Below are 27,372 nucleotides of genomic sequence, written 5' to 3'. Positions count from 1 at the left end.
GAAGGTTGCAGGAGATCAGGAATTGCACTAGCCTCCACAATCAAGTTGGGCACAAACAGCAGACCTTTAATCTCATTAGTAGGAAGGATGTGAATTCTAAGCATGTCATTCGCCAGTGTTACCTATTGCTATCAATGTGTGTGCACTCAAAGGAAGGGGAGCCTTGGCAAAGAACCACAATGCCAGCTCTCGTAATGGAAGCTAGGACCAGCTGTAATTTCTGTTTTAAACATGTGGAAGGAACCTCATGTGGTATTCGCGTTACAGATGAGAAGATTTTTAAGGCATCTTGAGACATTACAAAGAGTTAAAAAAAAGACAACTATACGTCATGCAGCAGCAAGTCTGTGGTAGTCATTAATTTTTTAACTTTGGAATTTTGTATCATAGACCAAACACACATTTGACATGGGTCATTTCTTGCTGCCAAAAGATGGTAATGTACCGAAATGGAAGGCCAAAACAGATGGTGAGAAAAGAGCTGCAAAGATTAGGGAGTATGATACCTCCTACCTGGACGCAGTGTGTGGTTGGTGGCAAGACCATAGCTAACCAAATTCTGAAACCAAACAAAATAAAGCCCCACTTGGAAACTAAACATGGGTAAAGGGTAGGAAAGAATACAGATTTTTTTGCGAGAAAGGTGGAAGGCATCATCTACCAAAAAGACGCAGTATAAAATGTGGTCGCCACACCAACAAATGCCATGGAAGCATCTTATAAAGTGGCATACCACACTTTCACAAACAAACAAAAACCTTTTACAGGTGGGAAAAAGGTGATTCTTCCAGCAATTCTTGATGTGACAAAGGCAATGCTTGGTGAAAAAGCGGCAGAGAAGTTGACACAACAATTTCCCGCCACATCTCTGACATGTCAGAGGATAGCAACAGACAACTCCTAGCAAACCTAAAATTGAGTTTGTTTGATTTGCAATTGGATGAAGCAATTGACTTAATTAAGGAAGCTCACTTTATTGCTTATGTCCAATACTTCCACAAAACTGACAGGAAACAGCATCAGCTCTGTTTGATATTCTTAATTACTTCCTGTGCTCCAATGGCTTAAAATGGGACAGCTGTATTGGGATCTGTAAGGATGGTGTTCCTTTCATGTGTGGGGCTAGGAGAGGCTGAATAGACAAATGGGCCCACCCGCCACCCGTTTCCTCCGCCATAATACTATGGTGGGGGGACTGCGGCGGACGGAAACACTTTTCCGCCCCGTCGCCTTGTGGCCGGGGCGGAAAAGGGTTTATATGGTGGTGGTGTCTATCAGACACTGCCAGCCATATTAGCATGGGCTTCGTGAGATGCCTTTCCGTGGCGGCAATGGCGGTCTTTACTGTGGGGGCCCCCATGGTGAAGACAGGGTGGGGGTGCACATGGGGGGTACCTGTGGTACCCCCCTGCATTTGCATACACAATGTGGTAGGCACCGGGCGGTGCCTGCCGCTTTGTGTATGCAAATGCATGCCATGCATTTAAAGCATTGCGGCGGGTGCTGGTCTAAACACCTCCCACCGCAATGTTATAAATGCATGATGCGCCTGCCACTGTGGCGGGTGCATCATAATATGCATGGCGGGACCGCCGCTCAGCTCGCGGGCAGTCCCGTTTTCCGCGAGGATGGCGGGCGGACAAAGTCTGCCCGCCATCCTAATGGGGGTCAAATTGTTCAAAGTGGCTTCTCATATTTTATGGACCCACTGTATGATACAATGGGAAGACCTTGCAGTCTGAAATATTGATAGAGAACTTGGGGATGTGTAGAATTCTGCTGTGAAAATTGCTAATTTGATAAAGGCTCACCCCACTAGAGCTTTTCTGTTTGCAATCTATTTGCAGAAATTGGATCTGAACATTATGGTTTGCTTTTCCATAAAGAAGTCCATGGGTTATCCAGAGGGAAGTTTCTGAATCAAATGTTTGAACTGAGAAATGAAGTACGACAATTCGTTCTGGATTTGGACCCATACAAAGCAGAACAGTTGTGTAATACCCGTTGGCTTGTGCATTTAGCATACCTTGCAGGCATCTTTTATGAATTGAATTCCCTGAATTTGTCTTTGCAAGGAGCAGAAAGTTCTTCTTTCATGATGTACAAAAATATCTGCTTTAAAAAAAAGCTGGAGTTGTGGAGAAGACTAATTCAAGATGGCCTGCTGGAGGCATTCCTATGTTTATCAGAAGCTGTTGAGGACACAGGATGTAACTTGAAAGTGCTGCTGAGGTCATAAGAAATCACTTGACGTCTCTCTCAGGGATGGTTTAGAAACGTACTTTCCTAAGGACACTGACCATGAAAATGATTGAGTCTGTCACCCTTTTCTAGTGGATGCAGGTACTCGTCTCCCAGTGCACCTTCAGGAAGACCTAATTGAGGTCCGAGGTGACCGCATGCTCCAGATGCAATTCAGCTAAATCTCATTAGGGGAATTTTGGCTGAAAATGTCTGAAGAACATTTGTGTTTGTCAAAAATTGCAGTCAAGGCTTATCTGCCTTTAAGTTCATTCTATTTATGTGAGATTGGGTTCTCAGCATTGGCAGTAATGAAGACAAAGTACTGTTCAAGACTTGGGGTGGAGAACAACCTGAGGATGGCAGTAGCAAGAATAAATCCCCAAATGGACCGTCTCTCTGAAGAAAAACAGTCACACCCATCACATTAGTTCAGAAATGCGTTATTATTCAAATAAGCGTTGTCAAATTGTGTTTTGTTTGGGAAAAATAAAGTAAATGTTTTGGGTAATTTGGACAATTCTGTGTAGTAAGCCTGTGAATCTGAAGCACAGTCACCCACAAACTTCTGATTTGCTAAACTCGGTTTAATATTTCCCCACCATAAAAATGATTTGCTGTGGGAACTGTGGGTGGTTATAGTTGTCGATTATGAGGAGTACCAAGTTCTAGAAAATTTTGTAAGGAGGAGGTCCTCTCACCTGAAAGTTTTGACAGCAGGGTCTCGGCATCCAAAAGTTTGAAGAAATCTGCCTTAGAGGGACATTCAAAAGAATTCGAGCTGTAGAATTCTGGAAAACTTGAAGTTTTTTAAGATGGTAATCTGGAAGACCCAAGTATAATGCATTTCCATAGTACAATCTGGACGTTATCATAGCCTGAATAACTGTTTTTTAGCGGGAAAGTTAAGTAAAAGAAGGAACCTTTTTCAGAAGCGTAGCATCCTAAAACAAGTTCATACCACTGATTGAGTTTGTACTTGAAAAGACAGAGCATGATCAAATTTGATGCCTAAATTCTTACCTCTATTCTGTTGAGGGCCATTGGGTGGTGCGTCATTCGGCCAAATGGTTTGACATAACATCGGCAGAATATATTTTTGTCGAACAGTAGTGAATGAAATTTTGCTGATTTGTTTATTGCTTGTTTGAAGGACTGATATGGCAAGTTCTTATTCATAACTCGGTCATGCAGGTTGTTAACAAGGATAGGGTAAAAATTACTATTCCCACTCCAGTGAGTGCAACAATAGGGAAAGTGTTAGATAGCATAGGGCTTAAAGTTAATATTCCAACTCCAGTGAATGTAACAGTGTTGAAAATGTAGGACACCGTAGGGGTTACATTAACATACATATTAATTAAATAATATTTGAAAAATAAATAACACATTAAAAATTAATTAACTAAGAAATTAATAATAAATAGCAATAACATTACATTCATATTTACTTAATTAAAATTAAATTACTTCCCATCCCATTCCCCCATAAACACACAACCTGCTACACATAAAAATGAACATAATTAACGGAATTATCAATTATTGAAAATAAATTTCCAATTAATAATTAATTAACAATAAATTAATTATCAATAACATTAAATGAAAATAATTAATTTATGATAATTAAATTACTTCCCACCCTATTCCCCTATAAACCTACAATCCGCGACACATAAAAAATTGACAATATTGATGTAATTATCAATTACTCAATCAAATAAATTACTAATTAATCATTAACAATACATTAATTAACAATAACAATAAATTAAAAAAATATACATTTAATATGATGATAAATTAATCAATAAAAAATCAATTATCAATTAATAATTAATTAACAATACATTAATAATCACTAACAATGAATAACAACTATTAATTCATTATATTTAAATTACTTCCCACCCTATTCCCATATAAAACCACTACCCGCTCTGATACTAAAATGCAAAATTTACTTTAAAAAAATTACTAATTTCTAAACATTTTATACATATATTTAAAAATAATAAAAGTACATTCCAAAAAATGTTAAACATACATATAAAATACATACTAAAATACTTATAACACTAATAAAAATATTGATAGTATTAACAACATTTTTGCTAACAATGTTACTTACTTCGATATTACTGACTTTGATATTACTTACTCCGATATAAAAAAACACAATATTACTTACCTTAAGGTCGATATTCTGCTCAACGAAATTCTTGACATCGATATTCTGTACCTACAATATAAAAAACTCTATATTACTGTAGGTCGATATTACCCCTTCCAAGCTTCCGTCAGCCAACGGCCATCGCGAGCACTACCTCGGTAGTGCTGCTCCCGGCCGTTGTCCAACTCGGCCCCGCACCGCGGCGTAATTCGCGCCGCGGTGAAGCGGTAAAAAAATCGATAATTTGACTGCTCACCAATTTGAAGGTATTATGTGGAATTTTTTGCATTGATTGGATTTATGAAGCACAACTGTGTGGCATGGAGTGGAATGGAATTTGTGGTTTGGAATTGTGTTGGGAGGAGTTGAATTGGGTAGTGTGGAGTGAAGGGAACTGGACTGGACTCATGTGCTGTGCAGTGGAATTGAGTGGAGTGGAATTGTATTGTGCAATTGTACAATTGTGCAGCATTCGGCAGAGTGGAATTTTGTGACTTGAAATTTTGTGGAATGGAGTGGAATAGTATGGTGTGAAATTGTGTAGCATGGAGTGCAGCAAAATTTAGTTGGAGAAGAGGGGAATTGTGTGTTGTGCAGTGTCCTGGAATTGTGTGGTGTGGAATAGTGTGGCGTGGAGTGGAATTATGTGGAATGGTGGGGAGAGAAACTGTGTTTTGAGAAGTGGAATTGCATGGCATGGAGTGGAGTGGAATTGCGTGGGGTAGAGTAGTGTGGAGGAGGAGTGGAGTGAAATTGTTGGTGTGTAGCAGAATTGTGTGGCATTTTGTGGTGCGGAGTGCAATTGTGTGGTTTGCAGTGGAGGGGAATTGTATGGAGTGAAGTAGAATTGTGTAGTAGGTAATTGTGTTATGTGCAGTGAAATTGGAGTGCCATGGTGGGGCATGGAATGGAATTGAGCAGAGCAATAAGGAGTGGAATTGTGTGGTGTGAAATTGTATAGTGTGGCGTAGAGTGAAGTTTTGTGGTGTGGATTTGTGTAGCATGGAGTGGATTTGTGTTGCGTGAATTGGAATTACATGGCATGGAGTGTAGTGCAATTGTGTGGGGAGGAGTGGAGGAGGAGTGGAGGAGGAGTGGAGTGGGATAGGTGTGGAAGGGGGTGGAATGTCCTGGCATGGAATACATTTGTGTGGCATGGAGTGGAAATGTGTGATGTGGAATTGTGGGGCATAGAGTGGAATTGATTAGAGTGGAATGTTGTTTTGTGGACATGTGTGGTGTGGGTGAAGTGAAATTGTATGGTGTGTAGTGGAATTGTGTGGTATGGAGCGAAGCAGAGTATAATTGTTTGGAGTGGAGTGGGATTGTGTGGAGTGGAATTATGTGGAGTAGAATTGTGTGGTGTGGTATTGTGTGGCATAGAGTGGATTGGTAGACAGAGTGGATTGGAATGGAACAGAGTGGAATTCTGTGGATTGACATTGAATTGTGTGGCTTGAAGTGGAATGGAACCAGTTGGTATGGAATTGTGTAGCATGGAGTGGATTGGTACTGTGTGCCATGGAATTTCGTGGCATGTAGTAGAATTGTGTGGAATAGAGTGGAGTGAAATTGTATGCTGTACAGTGGATTTATCTTGCAAGGAGTGGATTTGTGTGACCTAGATTAGATTGGAATTGTGTGGTGTGGAGTTGTGTGGCATGGAACTGTATGGCATGGAGTGGAGTTATACTGTTGATCTGAATTGTGAGGAGCAAAATTGTATAAAATGGAGTGGAGTGGAATGTTTATGTTTATGTTTATGGGATTTGTAGAGCGCGTGACTACCCTTGGGCATCTCAGCGCTAAGAAGCAGTACAGCGAGAGAGGGAGACAAGTCCTGTGAGAAAAGCCAGGTCTTAAGTTTTTTCTTGAACTGAGTTTCTTCTTGGATAGATCGGATGTCGGGATCTAGGCTGTTCCAGAGTGTAGGTATCAAATGGGAGAAAGACCCTCCCCCATCTGGCTCTTTTGGTTACAGTGCTTTTCATGAGAAACTTTGAACTGGACCTAAGTTGTCGTTGGGGAGTATAGTGGGTGACCAGGTTTTGAATGAGCTGAAGCACTTGAGGTGGTTTGTGGTGTGTTCCCTTCGCAATCTGGTTTGCTGCTGCTGAGGGGATTTGCGAAAGACTGACTTCATCCATAGTGCCCTGAGCGGGAGAGGCGCTTCTTTGTTCGTTTCCAGTCGGTACTACCTCCCGTTACCCTTGGGGAACTGCAAGTCCCAGGACGCTTTGCTGCCGCACACCTGGTCCGGAGACCCGACACTCCCACAGACTCAGGCGCCTTCATAACACCTCGCCGCACCCGCTATCACGGGTGCCGCAGAGCTTGAGGTGGTTTGTGGCGTGTTCCCTTTGCAATCTGGTTTGCTGCTGCTGAGGGAATTTGCGAAAGACTGACTTCATCCATAGTGCCCTGAGTGGGAGAGGCGCTTCTTTGTTTGTTTCTAGCCGGTTCTACCTCCTGTTACCCTTGGGGGACAGCAAGTCCCAGGACGCTTTGCTGCCGCACACCTGGTCCGGAGACCCGACACTCCCACAGACTCGGGCGAGATTTAAACAAACTCCCATCCCCGCGGCGCGGGAGTGTCTTGGGAGAAGCGCGGGACAAGGGCGGGGCCGTCAGAGGCCAGAGGAGGCCGGGCTGGGCCACGCCCCTAAGGTCTCGAATATCGGTGTGACTGTAAAGCAGGTGACTAAGACGATTGTGAATACTAGAGGACTGAGTTGATATCTGTTTAAAATATTTGCTACCTGTGTATATTATAGGCACGTGCAGTATTATTAATCATGTCCACGCAATCAGATAAAACGCAATAAGATAAAGGGGGAAAGTCAACATCTAAACCCACTGGTGGAAGTTTATTCGGAACTCTAGATAATTATATCATCCGGGCAGCAGCTGCCCTCGATCGGGAGATAGCAGACACCGAAAAACGGCTCTCACTAGAAATATTTTCCAAACGTTCCTCACTGGGAAATATCAAGAGCTGCATAACCCCTGAAAACCGATTAAATCAACGTCTTGTTGATTTAGGATTGCCAGAGATCAGCATAGGGTCGGATACACAAAGTATCAGCACCCTGGGGAATAGTACACAGAATTGTAATACCACTCATGAGGAAAGCGGGCCATGTAAGACACCTCCCATGAAGATACATGTATGTCCCGCTGTAGAAACGATAACCACAAGCACCAAACTAACAGGGAAAAGAGGGGGCGGGCAGAAAGGCAAACGGGCAAAGATCCCTAAACTAGCGAACAAAATGGTTAACCCATCGAGTACACATAAGCACACACAGGTCGCCGCTCCTGCCCAGATTAAGAGCGTTCCCCTTCCATCTAAAAATGGCCATCATCAGTCGCTGAAAAGATTGCCAATAACCGTACAGGGAGATGGTGGGCTGATAGGGCAGGTGGAACGGATTGTAAAGTCCCTAATGCTCCCCCTCATTGAGAGACTGAAAATAATTAACGAAAACCTAGGCAAGCTACAACAGGCCACATTGAATAATACCCAACTGTTACATTCCCTAACAGGCATCAAGAGGTCGGGGGGACAAGCTATACACCCAAGCAAACAGATCGATTCTAACCAATCCCCCGTACCCACCCCCACTCAACCTATAACGTCAATCGAAAGAGGGACTTTGACTAACGGGGATATCAGATCAGTGGACACAAAGGTCAGACCTCAGGGCTAGGAGGGAAGCCTCAGTCTTGTGGGGGCACCTCAGACACAACAGGAAGAGGGCACACAACCAGCCTTACTGACTAATGGATCCATACAGAATAATAAGTTGACCCAGGGTGTGAGTAATCGAACTATCCTAGACCTACCCTCACAAAGTACCCCTTTAGTGATAGTCCTGGGAAACGTTCCCCCCCTCCGTCAAGGAGAAAGAGAGGACTTCTCCCAGATCAAAAACAAGGTTACATATTGGCTATCCCAAAATACAGCAGGAGGCCATAAGGTAGGGCATAACATAATCATGGCCTGACGAGTAGCCTGGCTGGGATATTCTAGGAAAACCAGAGATGGAGACTGTATAGTAATAAACTTTACAAGTCTGGAATCAGTGGAAAGGATACTTAGGGAAGGAGAGGGAGGTACACCTCAGGGGGACAGGGTATAGAAATACTGCCCCTAGGGTTTTTCTATAGGCCAGGGCAGCAGGGTGCTTTTAACAATAGGAACAGGATGTTTGCCAACAAACTACCTTACCCTAGAGGACCAGATGGGTGGGACACAATACCTCTGAGGTCTAACGGAGTCCAGATGAGGGGTGGACCAGGATATCTCCCTTATATGGAGGTCACAAACAGATTTAATGCCCTCTCGGGCCTTAATGATTGCGATTGACTGTGTGGTAATCACACTCATTACCCCCCTCATACCGGCCGTAGCACCTTGCCTGTACATCCCTTACCCCTGGTTAGTTCGGTGAGAGGTTTTAATAATCCAGTTGTTGTGATCCCTGACAAAACGGTACCAACAGTAGAAGAATGCTCCAGTGAGGTTAACCACTTTAGAACAACCCAACTTGATTTACCCAGAAAGCCTGTTCCTGTGACCATAGAGGCTAACTCAGAATTTAATGTTCTCTCATGGAATGTTGCGGGGCTGTCAGGAACGGTTTCAGACCCCTTCGGGGTGCAGCTTGTAAGCCAACACTCTATTATCTGTCTCCAAGAGACATGGGCTACCAACTGCAATATTCCATTGGAGGGCTATAAATCATTTTGTGTTCCAGCAATAAGCTTGAATAGCGGTCTTGCATCGGGAGGATTGGTCATCTTTACCTCCCTGGCATTAAGATGCAGCATAAGGGCCTTCTCTTCATGTAACAGAAACATCCAGGCCATTATCTTGGGGAAAGAAGACAGCAGCCTGTGTGCGATACACTTTCATAACGCAAGTAACCAGGGCGAGGGATGTAGGATCACTGAACTGCATAATTTTATTACACAGTGTTGTGGACCAACAAGAAGGAACCTGCTACTTACAGGCGACTTCAACGTACACCCTTGAGGCGACCCTATGTTAAATATTTTAGCGACCATGGGTTGCAGTACGATAACAGGGTTACATTTTGAACACACAAAACAGGGAAATGCGCTGAACCTCATGGTAGATGAGCATGACCTTTTGTTTACTATGAGTATTGCACCCCCATTATCCACACAAAAGGAACCCACTTTTAAGGGTAGAAGTCATGGGACCTTTTTAGACTTTATTCTAGTTTCTAGAACTATTATGAGTCTCCTCTTGGCTTTCTGTATAATGCCGAGCGCACACAGCGACCAAAACCCAGTCTGTGTGTTGTTAGGAGGGAACCTTATGAAAAAAAAAGGATAAAATCGTAGGAGCAAATATGCTGCAACCTATAAATGGAGGGCGGCGCATTAAATGGAACCAGGTCATACCGCCTGTTTTCCTTGACAGACTTAAAAAAGATTGCGCTGCTGACCTTTCAACCTTCCTCAGCCCTGATCCCTTGGGCGCAGCAGTACTTACAGCCTTCGAAAGTATTGCCCTTCATATAGGAAAGATGTTACATGCCCCGGGGGGAAAAACTCCACCCGGAGACCCTAAATGGTTCTGCTACAAATGCTCTAAAGCAGCCAGAGACTTGAAGAAGGCCCTTAAAATAATTCCCCGGGAGAGATTAATGAACCGCACACTTCGATCAACTTATAAAAGTGTGCTGGCTAATAGGAAAAAGGAGTTGAAAAATGCACTTTGGAAGGAGCTTCTAGATCCTTCGACCCTAGCAAGCAATTCAAGATTCTGGTCTACAATTAACCGCTCAACTTTATTAACGTCAGGGATTAAAGAAGTGGGGTCAAATATCACGGAGGATGAATGGGTCTCCCATTTTACTACAATTTTTAAGGATACCGTAACGTGTCTTGCCCCACCAAAAGAGGTGCTGGGGTTGGCCTCTATGGAGTTCTCAGTAGTGCAAATGACGGAGGGGATCAATAACCTCTCAAACAAGAAGGCCCCAGGTCCAGACGGCATCCCCCCTGACTTATTTAAATCTAGTCCTCTATTTTGGGTCCCAATCCTGACAGCAGTGGGAAATGCCGCAGCGGAAAAGGGTTGTCCAACCACCTGGGGACTATCAACAATTGTACCCGTTTTCAAGAAGGGAGATCGAAACTGTACTTTAAAATATAGGCCTATCTCCTTAATTGACTCAAAGTTCAAAAAGTACTTTATTCGGTTAAAAAAAAACAATAACCATAATAGTATCAACATGAAATTTACTTTTTACACAGGGCAATTTAAAAATAACAAGTCTATTATATTACATTAGCACCAATAGATTTCCGTAATTTAAATAAATGTTTAAAAAAGCTTAAAAGTACAACAACAGTTAAAACTGTGTCCATTCTCTGACATTCTAGAAAAGCTGGGCGACATCTGTTTAAATTCATTTCTTTAAGGAATGGGATTATACATTTCCTACGAGGCATGATATAAAATTTACAAAAAAATAACACATGGATATCAGATTGGGGGGGGGGAATCATCACACGGGCAAGTAGGTAAATTACGCAACCATGAATTCATTTCTGGGAAGGACAAGAGTCTAAAAACAATATTTAATCTAAAACGGGTCAAGAGGAATTGATCATAATTAGACATCGGCAGGGTTAAGTAAGGCTGTACTTTGACACCAGTTAATATTAAGCTGTGCGAGGTAACTGTCTTTTTGCTCATTTCCACTCGCCTTCTCTTGTCTTCAAGGTATTCCAAACTCAGATTTTTCAACAATTTTCTGGGTATGTTTCCCATTGAAGGTGGGTCCTCGTAGTATTGTCGGCATCCCATTTCGATCATGAAACGTTTGACATAATCTAGCCAATCAAAACTACCCACATTTTCCATTTTTAGTACATCCTGTAGCATAGCCCGATTCACTACTCATTCATTAGTTGTCCATACCCTGTGCCACAAGAGGATGGGTTGTATTCTAATTAGATCTGAAATATGGGGTTGACCCAGTTCAGTGTGACAAATGTAGGTCGAAACACTCTGTGGTATTGCTAGGACATCCCTCAGGAATTTAGTTTCGGCTATTTGTAATGGTTCTATATTAGAATACTCCCAAAGACCCGCACTGTACAAGGCTACCGATGTGCATGTAGCATTGTATATAGTCAAGATTTCTCTTATTGGTTTGTTGCCCAACTTTTTTATAAAAGTCTTTATGGCCATTATTGTTTTTTGGAACAAAAGAGTTCTGGCCTTTACAGCACTTGTCCATCCCCCAGAATCATGGAACAAATTACCAAGGTAAGGGAAAGTTGTGGTGTTTTCCAGAGGAACGTTGTTTATGAACATTCTTTTCATCTGTTTCCCAGATCTAGTGCCACAGTTCATGGAGTAGGTTTGCTACAATTGATTTTCAGATATAAACTCAACATGAACTTCTCAAAGGATATTAGCAATTTTTGGAGGGCCAAGGGAGTACGAGCCATTAAGACTGCATCGTCCGCATACAGGAGTGCAGGGATCGGTCTCTTACCAACCCTAGGCATATCCCTGCACTCCTGCAGGAGACGATGCTCAAGTCCATTTATGTAGAGCAGAAATAGAAAGGGGGCCAGAACACAACCCTAGTGTACTCCGCGTCCCACTCCGAATTTCCTCGTACATTCCCCCCTCTGCCATATCGTACTGAAGCTGTGGCTCCTGAGTATAATTCTCTCAGAAAGCGGATGATGGGATCTTCCACGCCCAGCCCTTTCAAAATTTCCCACAATTTGGTATGTGACACACAATCAAATGCCGACGAAAGGTCGACAAACGTAAGATATAACCGTTCACCTTTTACCCTGGTATACTTTTGCTGAACGATCATTAAATTTAAACATTGTTCAACAGTTCCCATACCCTTCTGGAATCCATACTATAGGTCGCTCATTATTTCATTTTCCTCAACCCAATTCTGGAGTCTAGCCAGGATGATTCTTCCAAGGATTTTTACAGATGAATCAAGGAGGGAGATTGGCCTATAACAAGCACAGTTTTGTCTGTCTCCCTTCTTATATATCGGTACAATGACCGAGGTAAACCAGGATGGATTTAAACCCTTGGCAAGCGCAGCATTAAAAAGCTGCACCAGCATAGGGCCCCAGATCTCATTGTTTGCTTTATATAGGTCTGCTGGGATCCCATCGGGGCCTGCGGCCTTGCCTCCCTTCGTAGCTTTCAGACCCATCATGACTTCCTCCAGAGTTATCACCAGTTTTTCATCCCCCAATCCACCATTACCCATTTTAGAAGCATCTATAGTGTGAGATTCATCTTGGGACCTATAGAGGTTTGAAAAATGTTCTACCCATTCATCCTCAGTAATCGCTATCTCCATACGAGCCTTGAGATTATCAAAGAGGAAAGGGGTGTTAACGGCCCGCCAAAATGCAGATGCATCCTTCGACTGTGAGGCCTCACAAAGGGCTTCTAGGACCTCCTTTTTTATAGCATTTTTTCTATTTTTTAAAGCCTCATTATATGTTTTCCTCAACTCTCTTATTACTAGCGGTTCTCTGGGTGACCTGTGAACAGCGTGTTTCAGGTCAGTTAGTGCCCTTGTGCAAGCGTTATCAAACCAGCTTTTAGTGCCCTTAGTCCTTTTCTTTGCCTCCACCCACAGGCTGTTTTTAATTTCAGAAGCTATTCTGTTAAAATGCTCTAATATCTGGTCACAATGAGACGTCTCCCCTAGGCAAATTGCGACTCTATTGTAAAAGTTCTAGGGGGCGTTATATTAAAGAGGCTGACTAACTGGGTGGAGGAGAAAGAGATAATTTCAGACGTCCAGTATGGGTTCCGCACAGGGCACTCAACCTTGGCCCAATGCCTAAACCTCTATTTGATTTTGGGCAAGTACACCCTTTCACGTCCTGGGACCATCTACATGGCCTTCATGGACCTTTCCTCTGCTTTTGACTGTGTCAACCGGGGAAAGCTGTGGCAGTCCATGGAGGCCATGGGGGTAGAGCAACACCTGGGGAATTTCCTAAAAGACCTACACAGAGAAACAAAGGCAAATGTTAGATACACCATGGATCTCAAGGTAACAAGAAATTTTAGTACTAGCCGGGGGTCAGGCAAGGGTCCATCCTGGCCCCCTTTCTTTTTCACCTTTATATAAATGGCCTTGAAGAAACACTGGTTCACACAGGGGCGGATTACTCCTATGTGGGATGTCGGGGACTGCCCGTTCTGCTGTATGCAGACAATGCCGTCCTCCTAGCCCGCACTCCGAAAGGGCTACAAACATTTCTCGACGCCTTTCACAGGTTTATGGCTAGTCGCGACCTATCCATAAATAATACAAAATGCAGGTGGGGAAAGGAACAAAAAAACAGTACCTATTTAGGGTAAATGGCACCTGGGTGCCTACTTGTACCTCTTTTTTCTACCTGGGCGTTCTCTAGGATCATCAGCTGAACTGGGCCTCACTCTTGAATAAAAAAAGGGAAGAAGTTATCAGGGCTAACGCAGCACTCTTTGACTTTGCTGCGAGAATGGGCAATAGACCAGTGGGGGCCATGTTGAAGGTTTATCGTGCAAAGAGCATGCCGATAGCTAGCTACGGAAGCGAACTATGGGGGTACTGTAACCTAGAGGGCCTCCAGGTGGTCGAAAACAAATTCCTAAAACAGTTTTTATGTGTACCACAGGGGACTCTGAATATATCTGTGCATGAAGAGATGGGCATGCCTTTTATCAGTGACACCCTGTCCTTGCGTCCCCTTACCTTTTGGCTACAATGCTGGCTCAATAAACAGCTTGGTCTAACTCATAGCCTCTTAAAAGAGATATTGAGCCTAGATTGTATGACCAAAATTCCCTGGATGAAATAACTTAAAACTAGTTTTGGTAAGGAGGGATGCCTGGATTTGTTTTCAAACCCGGAAGGAATCACTAGAAAAAACGTAGCATATATTAAACAGTCCTTCATTGCACGAAAAAAAATGGAAAGGCAGGAAAAGGATCTGTTGAAGCCCAACGTGCATCTCCATATGATGCTCAAAACCTCGCCAGGTGAGGAACCATATCTACTTTGACCACTACCAGCCTATGAGTGTTTTTTACTAATTAGGTTTAGGTTTAACTTGTTTCATTTTTTAATAGCAGTCCCAAGGGGATGTCATATAGGGACAGTGTTAGCATCCTGTGGCTGCGACAATCTGTCTCCACAGGATCTGCTGCACATTATGTTATTTTGTAAATATTATGAATTCCCTAGGGCTATTTATCTTAAACCTATTTTAAAAAGATTGCAATTTGAACAAGTTCGCCCTGCCCTACTGTATTTACAATTGTTGAAACCTGATTGCATACCCCATGTGGCCGGCTTTTTAAAAAGCTCAATGAAATATAGAAAATATCTGGATAACTAGATCTGTATGGGTAATTTCCTGAATGATGCTCTCTTTAATGTACATTAGCTGTATTTTAACATCAGGAAAAATGTGTTTTAACTGGTGTATAATGTATCATGTATGTTAACTGAAAGCTTGAAATATATTCTGTTCTATGAACTTTTATGGTTTTGTACAAAAAAAAACGAACAAAATACTTTTGAATTTGAGTGCCGGGCCCCTTCCGTGCATGGCATGATGAGCCAGGTTGAGGGATTTAAATTTAATTCTGGCTTGAACAGGGAGCCATTGTAGTTACTTCAGTCTGGGTTTAATTGACTGACGTCTGGGTATGTTTAGTAGTAGCCGTGCTGCTGCGTTTTGGACGACTTGGAGACGGTTGACTACATATTTCGGGGAACCCAGAAAGAGGGAGTTGCGGTAGTCCAGCCTTGAGACCACCAGGGCCTGGACCACTGTTTTCTTACCATCCTCTGGGAGCAGGGGCATGATCTTCCTGAGCAGACGTAATGTCCCAAAGCAGGTACAGGATAGCTTTTTAGCCTGTATCTCCATTGTGAGATTTTTATCTAGCCACATGCCGAGGTTTTTTATGGCCGGGTTGGGTGAAGGAGGTAGTCCCCAGCTGACGGGTCATGGGATGTCCATGTGGGGATTGAGGTTGTTACCCAGAATCATCAGCTCAGTTTTGTCACCGTTTAATTTAGGTTTACAGTCTGTCATCCAAGATCTGATTTTCTCGAGGCAGGGGACAAGCTGTCGGAGGTCAGAATTTAAGGTGTTTAAGATAGAAAAAATTAGTTGTGTATCATCCGCGTAAGACACGACAGACATACCAAATTCTTGAATAATCAGGGCTAGTGGACTAAGGTAAATGTTAAAAAGGGTAGGGCTCAGGGATGAGCCCTGAGGCACTCCCCAGGGTGCTGGGAACGGATCTGACATGAACCCACCCTCCACACATTGGAATGACCTGTCCCTCAAAAAAGAGGCCACCCATTCTTTCGCTGTACCTTTTATGCCCACCTCTTCCATTCTCTGGGTTAGTGTGGTCAACCGTATCAAATGCAGCACTCAGATCGAGGAGCACCACAGCAGCCATTTTTCCCTGGTCTAATATGGCTTTGAGTTTTTCACTGTGACACCTAACATTGCTGAGTCTGTGCTATGTTTGGGTCTAAACCCCATTTGTGTTTGATGGATGACATTATTGTTTTCGAGGAAGGTGGAGATTGCGGAGTTCACATGTTTTTCTGCCATTTTGCCCACTATTGGCAGGAGGGATATTGGACAATAATTAGACAATTCAACTGGGTCCAGGTGTGATTTTTTCAGCAGGGGTTTGATAATGGCGTGTTTCCATTCCTTTGGGACCACGCCCTGTTCAAACGAAAGGTTGAGGAGGTTCCTCAGTTGAGTGGTGACAGATTCCCCACCTTGGGCGAGAATGTTGGGAGGCGCTGGGTCTAAGGGAGAGCCTGATTTAATTTTTTTTAGTAGTGCGGATACCTGATCTGATTTTATGGGGGGATAGTCATTAGGACTGGTTCGTCCCGCGGAACTAAGGTCTGAAATTCGGGTGATAAGGGGGGGGGGAGGTTTCCCAATGGCCCTGGGGATTTGGGCTGGAAAGAATTATAGATGATTTCAATTTTGTTTTTAAAAAAGGTTGCCAACCCATTGCACCTTTCTTTGGAATGTTCTGGGCTGTTAGGCTCTTGGATTGAGCTAGTGAGGGTTTTTACAATCTTAAAAAGTTCCCTCGGAGAATTAGAGGATTTGGCAATTCTTTCTTCATAGAAGATGGCCTGTGATTTCCGGACGCTTGTTTGATAGCGCCGTATGAAGACTCTATATGTTGTTTTTAGTTCGGGGTCATACGACTTCCTCCACTATCGTTCTCGTTTTTTACAGTCCTTTTTCTGCTGAACTAGCGTGGGAGAGAACGAGGAGGATCGGTTGGTGTTTTTATGCGATAGGGGGCCTGGCTTCCGGAAGTTCCTATTGATAGAGCTATTTTTCCATATATGGCAGTTACTGTGGGCCTCGTGCAGATCTTTAGTTTCGGGGGGTGTAGAGGATTCCAGATCACGGATCCAGGCCTCCGGTACACTTTTGGGCCATTTCTGTCCTGTAACTATACAGGTTTTGTTAGGTACTGTAATGGGGATCTGGAGGTGGAATGGAATCAAGGCATGATCTGTCCATGGCATCCAGATAGGGTCGGATACTTTTAGTCTTTGGTCATTTGAGAAAATGGGGTCTAAAAGGTGTCCTTTCTCATGTGTGGTGGAGGGGACCTGTTGTGGGAGCTGTAAAACTTCCATGTCGGTTAGGCACCTCTTAGCACAGGAGTCATGGAGATCATCCAAGTGGAGATTGAAGTCACCTAACACTGTTATTGAGTTTTTCTCTATGAGCATACTTGCCAGTTGGTCTGGGGATGAATTCAGGAACCCAGTGGAGGGTCGGGGGGCCTATAGATTAGCCCTCCCATGAAGGAGCTTGTTGCTGAGAAGGATAGTCTGAAGCCAAAGGATTCGGAGTTGTTGATATTAAGGGGAGATATTGTGCATTCAAGTTGTGCCTGGTATATGATAGCCAGTCCTTCTCCCAGTGCTCCTTCCCTATCGAGGCGGGCAATTTTATAGCCAGGGGGTAATGCTTCTGCAATATCTGGGGCTGAACTATCTCTAAGCCAACTTTCAGTAATGAAGAGAGCCTCTAGGCGCTCTTCTTCCAGCAGTAGCTTGGACGTGTGTGATGTGGGGGGGAAGTGGAATTGTGTGGCTTGGAGTGTAATAAGTGGTGTGGAATTTGTAAAGTTTAATTGTGGGATTGTTTGGAGAAGAGTGGAATTGTGAGCTGTGCAATTGTGTGGCATGGAGTGGAATTGTGTGGAGTGAAGTGAAATTATCTGGCATAAAATTGTGTTGCATGGAATTCTGTGCTGTAGAGTCAAATATAATTGTGTGGCATGGAGTGTAATTGTTTGGCATTAAATTGTGAGGCATGTAGTGTAATTGTGTGGCAATGAGTGGAGTAGAATTACTTGGAGTGGTTTGGAATTATATGGAATGGAGTTGAATTGTGGCATCAAGCGAAATGTGTTCATGTGGAATTATGTGCATGCAGTAGAATGTGTTGCCTGTAATTATGTGGAGTGAAATTGTGTGGTATGGAACTGTGTATTTTGGAGGGTAGGGGGATTGTTAGCTGTGGAATTCTTTAGCTTCAAGTGGAATTGTGTGGTGTCAAGTGGATTGGAATGATGTGTACTTGAATTGTGTGGAGTGGAATGGAATTGGAATTGTGTGCAGGGGAGAGGATAGGAATTGTGTGAACTGGAATACTGTGGCATGGAATTGTGCTGCATGGAGTGAAATGGTGTGGATTGCAATTGTGTGCCATGAAGTGGAATGTTGTCGCTTAGAACTGTGTGGCATTGGGTGAAGTGGAACTGTGTTGTTTGAAACTTCATGAAGTGGGATGGAAATGTGTGGCATGAAATTAAGTGTTGAGTGGAATGGAATTGTCAAGAAGTGGGATTTTCTGTTGTGGAGTGTTGTGTAAATATGAGGCTTGGAGTTGTGTGACATTGAGTCACATTTTGTGGCATAGAATTGTGTGCCATGGAGTGGACTGGAATTGTATGGCATGGAGTAGAGTGAAACATATGTTGCATGGAGTGGAACTGTGCTGCATGGAGTGGAATCGTGAGCAGCACATTTTTGTGGCACGGAGTGGAATGTTGTCGCTTGGAACTGTGTGGAGTGGAATGAATTGTATGTTGTGGATTTAAGCTTCTCACTCACACCTATAAATCTCTCCACATCACATCCAACACCTGGAACGAGCTACCGGTCAGCATCAGGCGCTCCCCTAACCTGCACATCTTCAGGGAGGACCTCAAGACCTTGCTCTTTGACTGAGCCAGAGCTGCCTACCCCTTCCGCTAGCGCCTTAAGACCCTCACGGGTGAGTAGTGCACTTTATAAACCCTTGATTGATTGATTGATTGATTGAAGTGGTATTGAGTGGTTTGGAGTGATTTTCTTTAGTGGAGTGGAGTGTAATTGTGTGGAGTAAAGTGTAAGTGTGTGCTGTGGTATTATGTGGCATTCAATTGTGTGGAATCAAGTGGAATGGAATTAAATTGTGTGGAGTAGAGTATAATTGTGTGGCATGGAGTTGAGTATAATTGTGTGGCAAGGTTTGGAATTGTGTAGTGTTAAATTGTGTGGCACAGAGTGGAGTAGAATTGTGTGACATGTGTTGGAATTGTGTGGCAAGGTGCGGAATGGAGTAGAATTATTTGGAATGGTTTGGAATTGGGTCAAATGGAATTGTATGGCATGCAGTGGCATTGTGTGGCATGGAGTGAATGTGTTGACATGGAATTATATGGCATGCAGTGGAATGTATTGCATGGAATTATGTTGAGTGGAATTGTATGTTTTGGAGGGGAGTGGGCTTGTAAGTTGTGGAATTGTTTAACATGGAGTACAATTGTGTGGCATTGAGTGGATTGGAATGGTGTGTAGTTAAATTTTGTGGAGTGGAATTGTATGGCATGGAGTGAATTGGAACTGTGTTGAGGGGAGTGGACTGGAATTGTGTGAACCAGAGTTTTGTCGTGTGGAATTGTGCGGCATGTAGTGGAATTATATGGAGTGGCATTGTGTGGCTTGGCTTGGATTGGAGTGGAATGTTGTCACGTGAAACTGTGACATTGGATGAAGTGGAATTGTGTGGTGTGCAACTTCCTGGCGTGAGGTGGAATAGAATTGTGTGGCATGGAATTGAGTGTTGTGGAGTGGGTTCCATTGAAGTGAAGTGGAGCTGTGTTTCATGCAGTGGGATTTTGCGTTGTGGAGTTAAGTGGAATTGTGTGGTGTGCAAATATGAGCCGTGGAGTTGTGTCACATGGAGTGGAGTGGAATTGTATGGCATGGAATAGTGTAGAATGGTGTTGCGTGGAGTGGAATTGTGTTGTGTGGAGTGGAATCGTGTGCAGCAAAACTGTGTGGAATGGAGTAGAATGTTTTCACTTGGAACTGTGTGGCATGGAATGTTGTGGCATGGAGAGAATAGAAATGTATGGAATTGTGTGTTGTGTAGTGGGATTGTATGATGTGGAGTGATTTTTTATTGTTGAGTGTAATTGTGTGGACTACAGTGTAATTGTGAGCCATTCAATTAGATGTGTGGAGTGGAATTTTATAGCACAGAACTGTGCGGCATGGAGTGGGATGGAATTGTGTTGAATGGAGTTGAATTGTGTGGAATGGAGTTGGGTATAAGTGTGTGGCATGGATTGGAATTGTTTGGTGTTAAATTGTGTGCCATCAATTTGTGTGGCATGGAGTGGATTTGTGTGGCATGGAGTGGATTTGTGTGGTGTGGAGAGGAATTGTGTGGAATGGAGTGCGACTGTGTGGCATGCAGTGGAGTGGAATTGAGTGGAGAGGAATTCAGTGGAATTGTGTGGCATAAAAGAGAGTGGAATTGTGTGGATCTTTAAGGGATTGCCTGGAGTGGAATTGTGTGGAGTCGAGTTTTGTGATTTGGCACTGTGTGGCGTGGAGTGGAATTGTGTGAAGTGGAGTGGAATTGTGTAGTGTGGAGTGGAATTGTTTGGCATGGAATTGTGTGGCATGGAGTGCTACTGTAGTGGACTTTTGTGACATGGAGCAGTGTGATTGTGCAGTATGGAGTGGAGAGGCATTGTGTGGTATACAAAGTTGCAGATGTTTGCAATAAATTGCCCGATCTCACATCAAATCCTCGAGCTATATAAAAGCAATTGTAATCCAATGTGTTCCTATTTATCTATGATCCATGTCAACGTCTGAAGCCTTTAATGCGATGTAGGAGAGTTTTTTTAAAGATGGAGCACTCAGTCAATTTAGTTTACTTTTTCGGGTTTGCAAGTACTCCAAATTTTCCCTTGAGAAAAATTCTTGATTTGCTCAGAATCTCACCTTTTTGTGAAATAGTGAAGATGGTGGTAAAAAGCAGCTCTCCTGGTGCAAGTTTGCTGTTTTCAATTAGATGTGTTGTAGACTGGGAGGGCTAGTTGGCAAAGGAGCAACATATATCATGTCAGTTGGTGATAAACAAGATCGACTCAGGTAGCAGCAGTGAAAGAAATAGTACTAAGATAAATCAGAATCAGAATATACTTTATTCGATTTCAAGTCATATTAAAATCATGAAAGCCACAGTTAAAACATTCATAGAAGTTTAGAAATGCATTATACAAAATTATCTCTTTAAAAGAACTTTCATTTACTATTATTTTTCCAATTAATATTTTTATCTGGGAACCTAAGCATATTGGACCATTGATATATTTTATGCATTTTTAAAATAGGGGCCATAACCGAGTCATACTCTTTCTTTTTTTCATTATACTTTTCAAAAGGCCAGTCATAATCGTCACACAATAAACATATCCCAATAATTGCAGATATAAAAAGGCAGGTTGACATTGCCTCCAGCCCCCTTATTTAAAAAAAGGCAGAATACATCCGACTCTTTCATTAGAATATATTTTACAAAAGAGAATCACATGAATGGTTGATTGCTTTGAGATATTATCATACAGGCAATGACACAATTTCTAGACCATTTATTGATGGAGGGAAAACTGACCAGACGGTGAAAACAGTCAAACCTAAACCTTGTAAGGTGGTATCTATCGTACCCTCCAATGCACCAAACCAAATAGGGCTGTATACGATAGGTTACCAGTGTCAATTGATGTTGAATCACCGTAAATTTATTCATCTCCAATTTGTTCCTAATTATCATGACCTATGATCCATGTCAACATCTGACGCCTTTAATCCGATGTAGGAGCATTTTTTTTTTTTTTTTAGCTGGAGCACTCAGTCATTTTATTTGACTTTTCTGGTTTGCAAGTACTCCAAATTTTCCCTTGTGAAAAATTCTTGATTTTCTCAGAATCTCATCTTTTTGTGAAATAGTGAGGATGGTGGTAAAATGCAGTTCTCCTGATGTAGGGTTGCTGTTTTCAATTAATTGTGTTGCAGACTGGGAGGGCTAGTGGGCAAAGGAGCAGCATATATCATGTCAGTTGGTGAAAAACAAGATCGACTCAGGTAGCAGCAGTGAAAGAAATAGTACTAAGATAAATCAATTTGTGCATGGTACGTGCTCCACATAAAGAAAAGGAAGGAACATCTGGCACACACTGGCTACTACAGAGGTAGCAAAGAGGAGTGACAATGAGGCCAAGGAATGGTGAGCATTGGGCATGTGCAAGCCCTTTACTGTGAACAGTACCTCTCTCAGTGGACAGTGCATGTGCTGTCTGCAGGTGAGACCTCAAAAGGAATATGATTAGTGATACATTGGTATGTGAGATATTACCTTTGAGTATGATAATGTTTTTTTTTTATTTGTAAAGAAAAACAAATACCTTATGACTGCACTAAAACTGATAGATCCTCCTGGTACCATTGTATAGATGACTTCTCTGTATTGATCCGAATAAGAAGTATTGCACTGTGTTTGTGAAAATGTATTATTTATTTAATTTTCCCTCATCGTCGTCTATCGAAATCCCCCCCACGCGGCCTCACCGCTCTTACCTGTAGGGGCCACAGCTGTATTGTACATGCCTATTGCTTGTTGTTCCTCCGATGAAAACTGTTATAATTGTATGACACAATGTTGAGAATCAAAATATTGTGATAAACAAATATTGCAAAAAATATCCGAAACCAAAAATATGTGTTTACATATCAAGCATGCAAACTTTAAAAATATATAGATAACAATATCATAGGCCAGAATATTGTCCAAAAAAACCAGCTAAATATATTGAATTTATTATATGCGGCATCATAATAAAGTTAGAAATAGCATTTATAAAATCCTGTAATTAAAAGTGAACAAAAATAATATTGAACGATTCATTAAACAAAAGAATAAAAAAAGACACTTTAAAATATAAATAATTTAATTAAAAAAATATTTAAAAACAATGAAACCTTCAAAATAAATATTAACAATCCTAACTGAGCAATAGTACAGCGATTGTTGGTCTTTGAAGGAATCAGATTTATTATGGGGAATCAGATTTACAATTTTGATTAAAATCTTAGCAACACTAGGGAAAGGTTTGTGCTTTGGAGGGGTCAGATTTACTATTCCCAATACAATACAAGCAAAAGTTGGGAAAGGGTTGGATTTTGGAGGGGTCAGATTGACTATTCCCAATGCAACTTAAGCAGAAGTAGGTAAAGGTTTGGATATACAGAAATTGTTGGTCTTTGAAGGAATCAGATTTATTATTGCGAATCAGATTTACTATTTTGATTAAAATCTTACCAACACTAGGTAAAGGTTTGTGCTTTGGAGGGGTCAGATGTCCTATTCCTAATAAAATACAAGCAAAAGTTGGGGAAGGGTTGGATTTTGGAGGGGTCAGATTTACTATTCCCGATGAAACTTAAGCAAAAATAGGTAAAGGTTTGGATATACAGAGATTGTTGGTCTTTGAATGAATCAGATTAGATTTACTATTTTGAATAAAATCTTAGCAACACTAGGGAAAGGTTTGTGCTTTGGAGGGGTCAGATTTTCTATTCCCAATAAAACACAAGCAAAAGTAGGGAAAGGGTTGAATTTTGGAGCGGGTAGATTTACTATGCACGTCACTGTAAATTAACAACAATCATTTTCATTTTTAAAAGCCTTTCCACCCTAATCCTGCACAAATGCAAAAACCTGTAACAAAAGTACCAATTTCTAAATAAATTGAATAAAGATATTTAATATAAAAACTTAGAAACCATAAATACCAAAATTTGACACAAATATCTTTATAACACAAATAACTTATAGTGCTAAATAATGCTGAAATAACTACCTGTCAAAATAATTAAAAAAGAAATGTTTTACAACAAAATTAAATAAAACATAATTATACAAACCTGTATTTAAAAAAAAAAGATAAATATCTATCCAACACACAATATTCTTGCCTTCATTATTAATGTCACATGTTATTTGTGATATCACAATATTATGGCTGTGATGTTTGTGACTCACAATATTAGTAATTCAATATTTTGATCAAACCCTGTTATCACTCATATCATTTGTCTCTTACTCTGCATGCCCCTTGTTCCGTATTATATGCCTTGCTCTGTTATCACATATATATCCTTTCTCTCTTCTTCATCGTGTCTCTTGCTCTATTATTACATATCCACTGTATATTTGCCCTCATAACTCTAGCTCTGTATTATCACATATATATATATATCTTTGGTCTATTCCTCCTAATCACTCAATGTATAATCACATATATCCTTTGTCTCTTTTTCCTAATCCCACAATGTGTTTTCACATAAGCCCTTCGTCTTGTGCTCATCAGCCCACTCACTCTATTATTACATGTTCTATTTATCGCTTTATTAATCAGTATGGTCTTTGCCTCTCACTTCTCTGATGCCTTATGTTATTACATTCACCCAGTGTGTCCTGCTCCTCAGATCCCTCGTTCTGTGTGCACTGAGAGCTGTCCTGCCGGATACAGAAAAGTTCCTTGGAAGATGGGCCCAGTCTGCTGCTATGACTGCGCCCGCTGCCCAGAGGGAGAAATCACCAACTCAACTGGTAGGTCATCAGCCAACATATGATTTAGGATATGCACATCATAGGCACATTTATCTTCTCAGTCATTGAGAAAGGGTCATTGGGCTAAGCTAATGCTGATACGTTGTGAAACTTATTCAGGGTGGGGTGATTTGTGTGGCTCTCATCAGGATTCTTGACCCAAAATCTCTTGCAAACCTCAAACTTTGACTGGGGTGTCTTGTGTAGCTCTCATCAGGATGTTTAACCTAAAATCCCTTGCATACCTCAAACTTTGACTAAAAACATTTTCCTCACATTACTATGATGGAAAGTTTTGGAACCTGTGGGAAACTTCCTTACACCCAGCATTCCCCCAAGTCTTGGAAATGGCCCAAACACCAACATGATACATCAAATTGTTTCACTCAAAATTTACCTTTTTGTGTAAAATGGGTAGCTGTGGATTTTGGGCCGTAGCTCAGTTGACATTTGTGGAAACATAGCACATTTGCACATTTATTTAAACTGGACATCTAAGGGAATCCAGCTTGGGGGGACTTGTGTGGTTCCCACTAGATTTTTTGTTATACAGAATCCTTGCAAACCTCAAACTCTGACTAAGAAAAAACATTTTCTCCAAATTTCTGTGATGGAAACTTCTGGGATCTGAGGGGAGCCACAAACCTCCTTCTACCCTGCATTCACTTAATTGTGGGTAATAAAATGGTGTGGGATGCATGTGAAGCACACCACCCTGGACTCCCCAGAATGTCTAGTTTTTAGACCTGTCTGGGAGTGGTAGGTTTTTCCAGGTAGCAGCCTGCTCAAACCGAAAATGTTCAGCCGTTCACCATTGCTAGTGGACAATATTGGGAGTTAGCCTCACACTCCTGGCCCATATGTTAAAAAAAACTGTAAAAAGATTAAAATGTCTTCTCACTTGCCATTGGGATGGGATGGGTTAATCCGCAGGAAAGACAAAAGACTGTTGAGGTTTTAGAGATGAAGGTGGGGCCGGATATAAGGATGGGCATGACCCATCCCATTATTTTATTTAAAAATATATATTCCTACCATACAGTGGGATATTTGCCCCCCTAGGGACACCTTGGAGGCGCACCTCCTGTCTACGGGAAAAAGACTGGGTTGTCCTTTTTGGGGTGGGTAGTGGCCAATGCCACAGTTCAACTCCCACATCATTTGCTTTTCTCCCAAAGGTAAAATCCCTTGATGTCAGGTGGATTTTCAACCCCCCGATGGCAAACTTGCCCTTAGTACCAGCCTCCTAGGAGAGCAGTAAGACTCTATTGACCCCACTGTGGCTGGGGTATGGCTTGATTCTAGGGTGGCAAAATGGGGGTCAATATCCTAGCCACCCCCCAAGAGGGGCAGAAAGTCCATTTGGCCACTGGAGGGAGAGGAGTACGGGCCCATGCCCGGGGGAGCACACATTCCCAAAATATTGCATGAATTCTGCCCCTAGTGTCTTGGGGGCTTCCTGCCCGCCCGATCTCCCGGAGGACAGAGCAAAGATAATTACCCCCCTCTGCCCCCATGTGTGTAAGAAAGACTATCTGCCCATTTTTGTTGTGTGTGGGATGTCCATCCCAATGCTGGGAAGCACCCACACCTATCTTTCTATTTAAAACAAATCCCTGGTGTCGAGTGGGCTTTCAGCCCCTCTCCTCACTGGATTAAAGATAGCCTGGTTGATGAAGGCTGATTAGCCAGAAACCAGTCCCAGGATGCTTGTTTCCGGTCCAGGAAAGACATGGTTTGGCAGTTCGGGCTGGACTGTTCCCATGAGGCACAGGGTCAGACTGATTTGCATATAGCCATGTCTGAACTGGGGTGGTGGAGCGAGCTACAGAATGATGATGGATTAAACCCAGATCAGTTGACTGGGGGTAAGTGTCTGATTTGCTCAAACGCTCCGTCCATCATCCCCTTTGGTATCGCTTTGTTCGCCCTAAGTTGGCAGGGTATGCCCAGACGTGGGTTTCTTGCTCACTTTGCCACTGGATTCAAGCTAGCCTGGTTGATGACGGCTGCTTAGCCAGAAACCGGTCCCAGGATGCATGTTTCCGGTCCAGGGAAGACATGGCTTGGCAGTTCAGGCTGGACTGTTCCCATGAGGCACAGGGTCAGACTGATTTGCATGTCTGAACTGGGGTGGTGGAGTGAGCTAAAGAATGATGATGGATTGAACCAAGATCAGTTGACTGGGAGTGAGTGTCTGATTTGCTCAAACTTTCCGTCCATCATCCCCTTTGGTATCGCCTCCCCTCAGGTGGCAGTTCAAGTTTACTTACATCATCTGCCCCCCAAGGGGTGCAAAGAGACTGTTGCCCCATTTAGTTTTGGTGAGGGCATAGCCACCCCAATGATGGGCAGCCCTCACCCCATACTTTTTCTTAAAAATGTTCCCTGGTGTCTGGTGGGCTTTCTACCCCCTGGGGAATGGATTAGGGGTCATTACCCCATTTTACTCCAGGGGGACTGAAATACTTTTTTACCATTTACTTTGGGTGAGGACATGGCCATGCCCATGCTGGGCAGCTCCCACCATTATATTAAAAACAAACATTCTTTGGCATCTAGTAGGCTTTCTGCTCCCCCAGAGGGCAGATCAGAGGTATTTACTTCATCTGCCCCCAGGTGTGACAGAAAGACTGTTGCCCCGATTACTTGGGTTGAGGGCATGGCCATGACCATGTTGGGCAGCCCCACCCCTATCTTTTTATTAAAATCATATCTCTGGTGTCTAGGGGGATTTCTGCCCCCTGGATGGCAGATCAAGGATAATAACCCCATTTGTCTGCCCCAGACAGACAGAAAGACTGTTGCCTCATTAATATAGGGTGGAGGCATGACCATGCTTGTACACACAGCCCCCACCACTATATTTTATTACAAAATATACCTGC

The 27,372-nt window shown here is 42.6% G+C and overlaps 1 protein-coding gene across 1 annotated transcript in view; it reads left to right on the top strand.

Moving 5' to 3' along the window:
• LOC147738162 (vomeronasal type-2 receptor 26-like) overlaps window positions 1–27,372 on the top strand; it is a 500,017-nt gene that overhangs the window by 469,344 nt on the left and 3,301 nt on the right. Inside the window, exon 3 of the mRNA XM_086935914.1 lies at window positions 24,361–24,484. Coding sequence (XP_086792040.1) covers window positions 24,361–24,484 — 124 coding nt within the window. The remainder of the gene's footprint in view (window positions 1–24,360; window positions 24,485–27,372) is intronic.

Source organism: Lissotriton vulgaris, chromosome 1_1 (assembly GCF_964263255.1).
Source record: "Lissotriton vulgaris chromosome 1_1, aLisVul1.2, whole genome shotgun sequence".
Classification (NCBI taxonomy): Eukaryota; Metazoa; Chordata; class Amphibia; order Caudata; family Salamandridae; genus Lissotriton; species Lissotriton vulgaris.
Note: the sequence above shows the minus strand (reverse complement) of the source record. Positions and strands in the feature narration are given on the sequence as shown.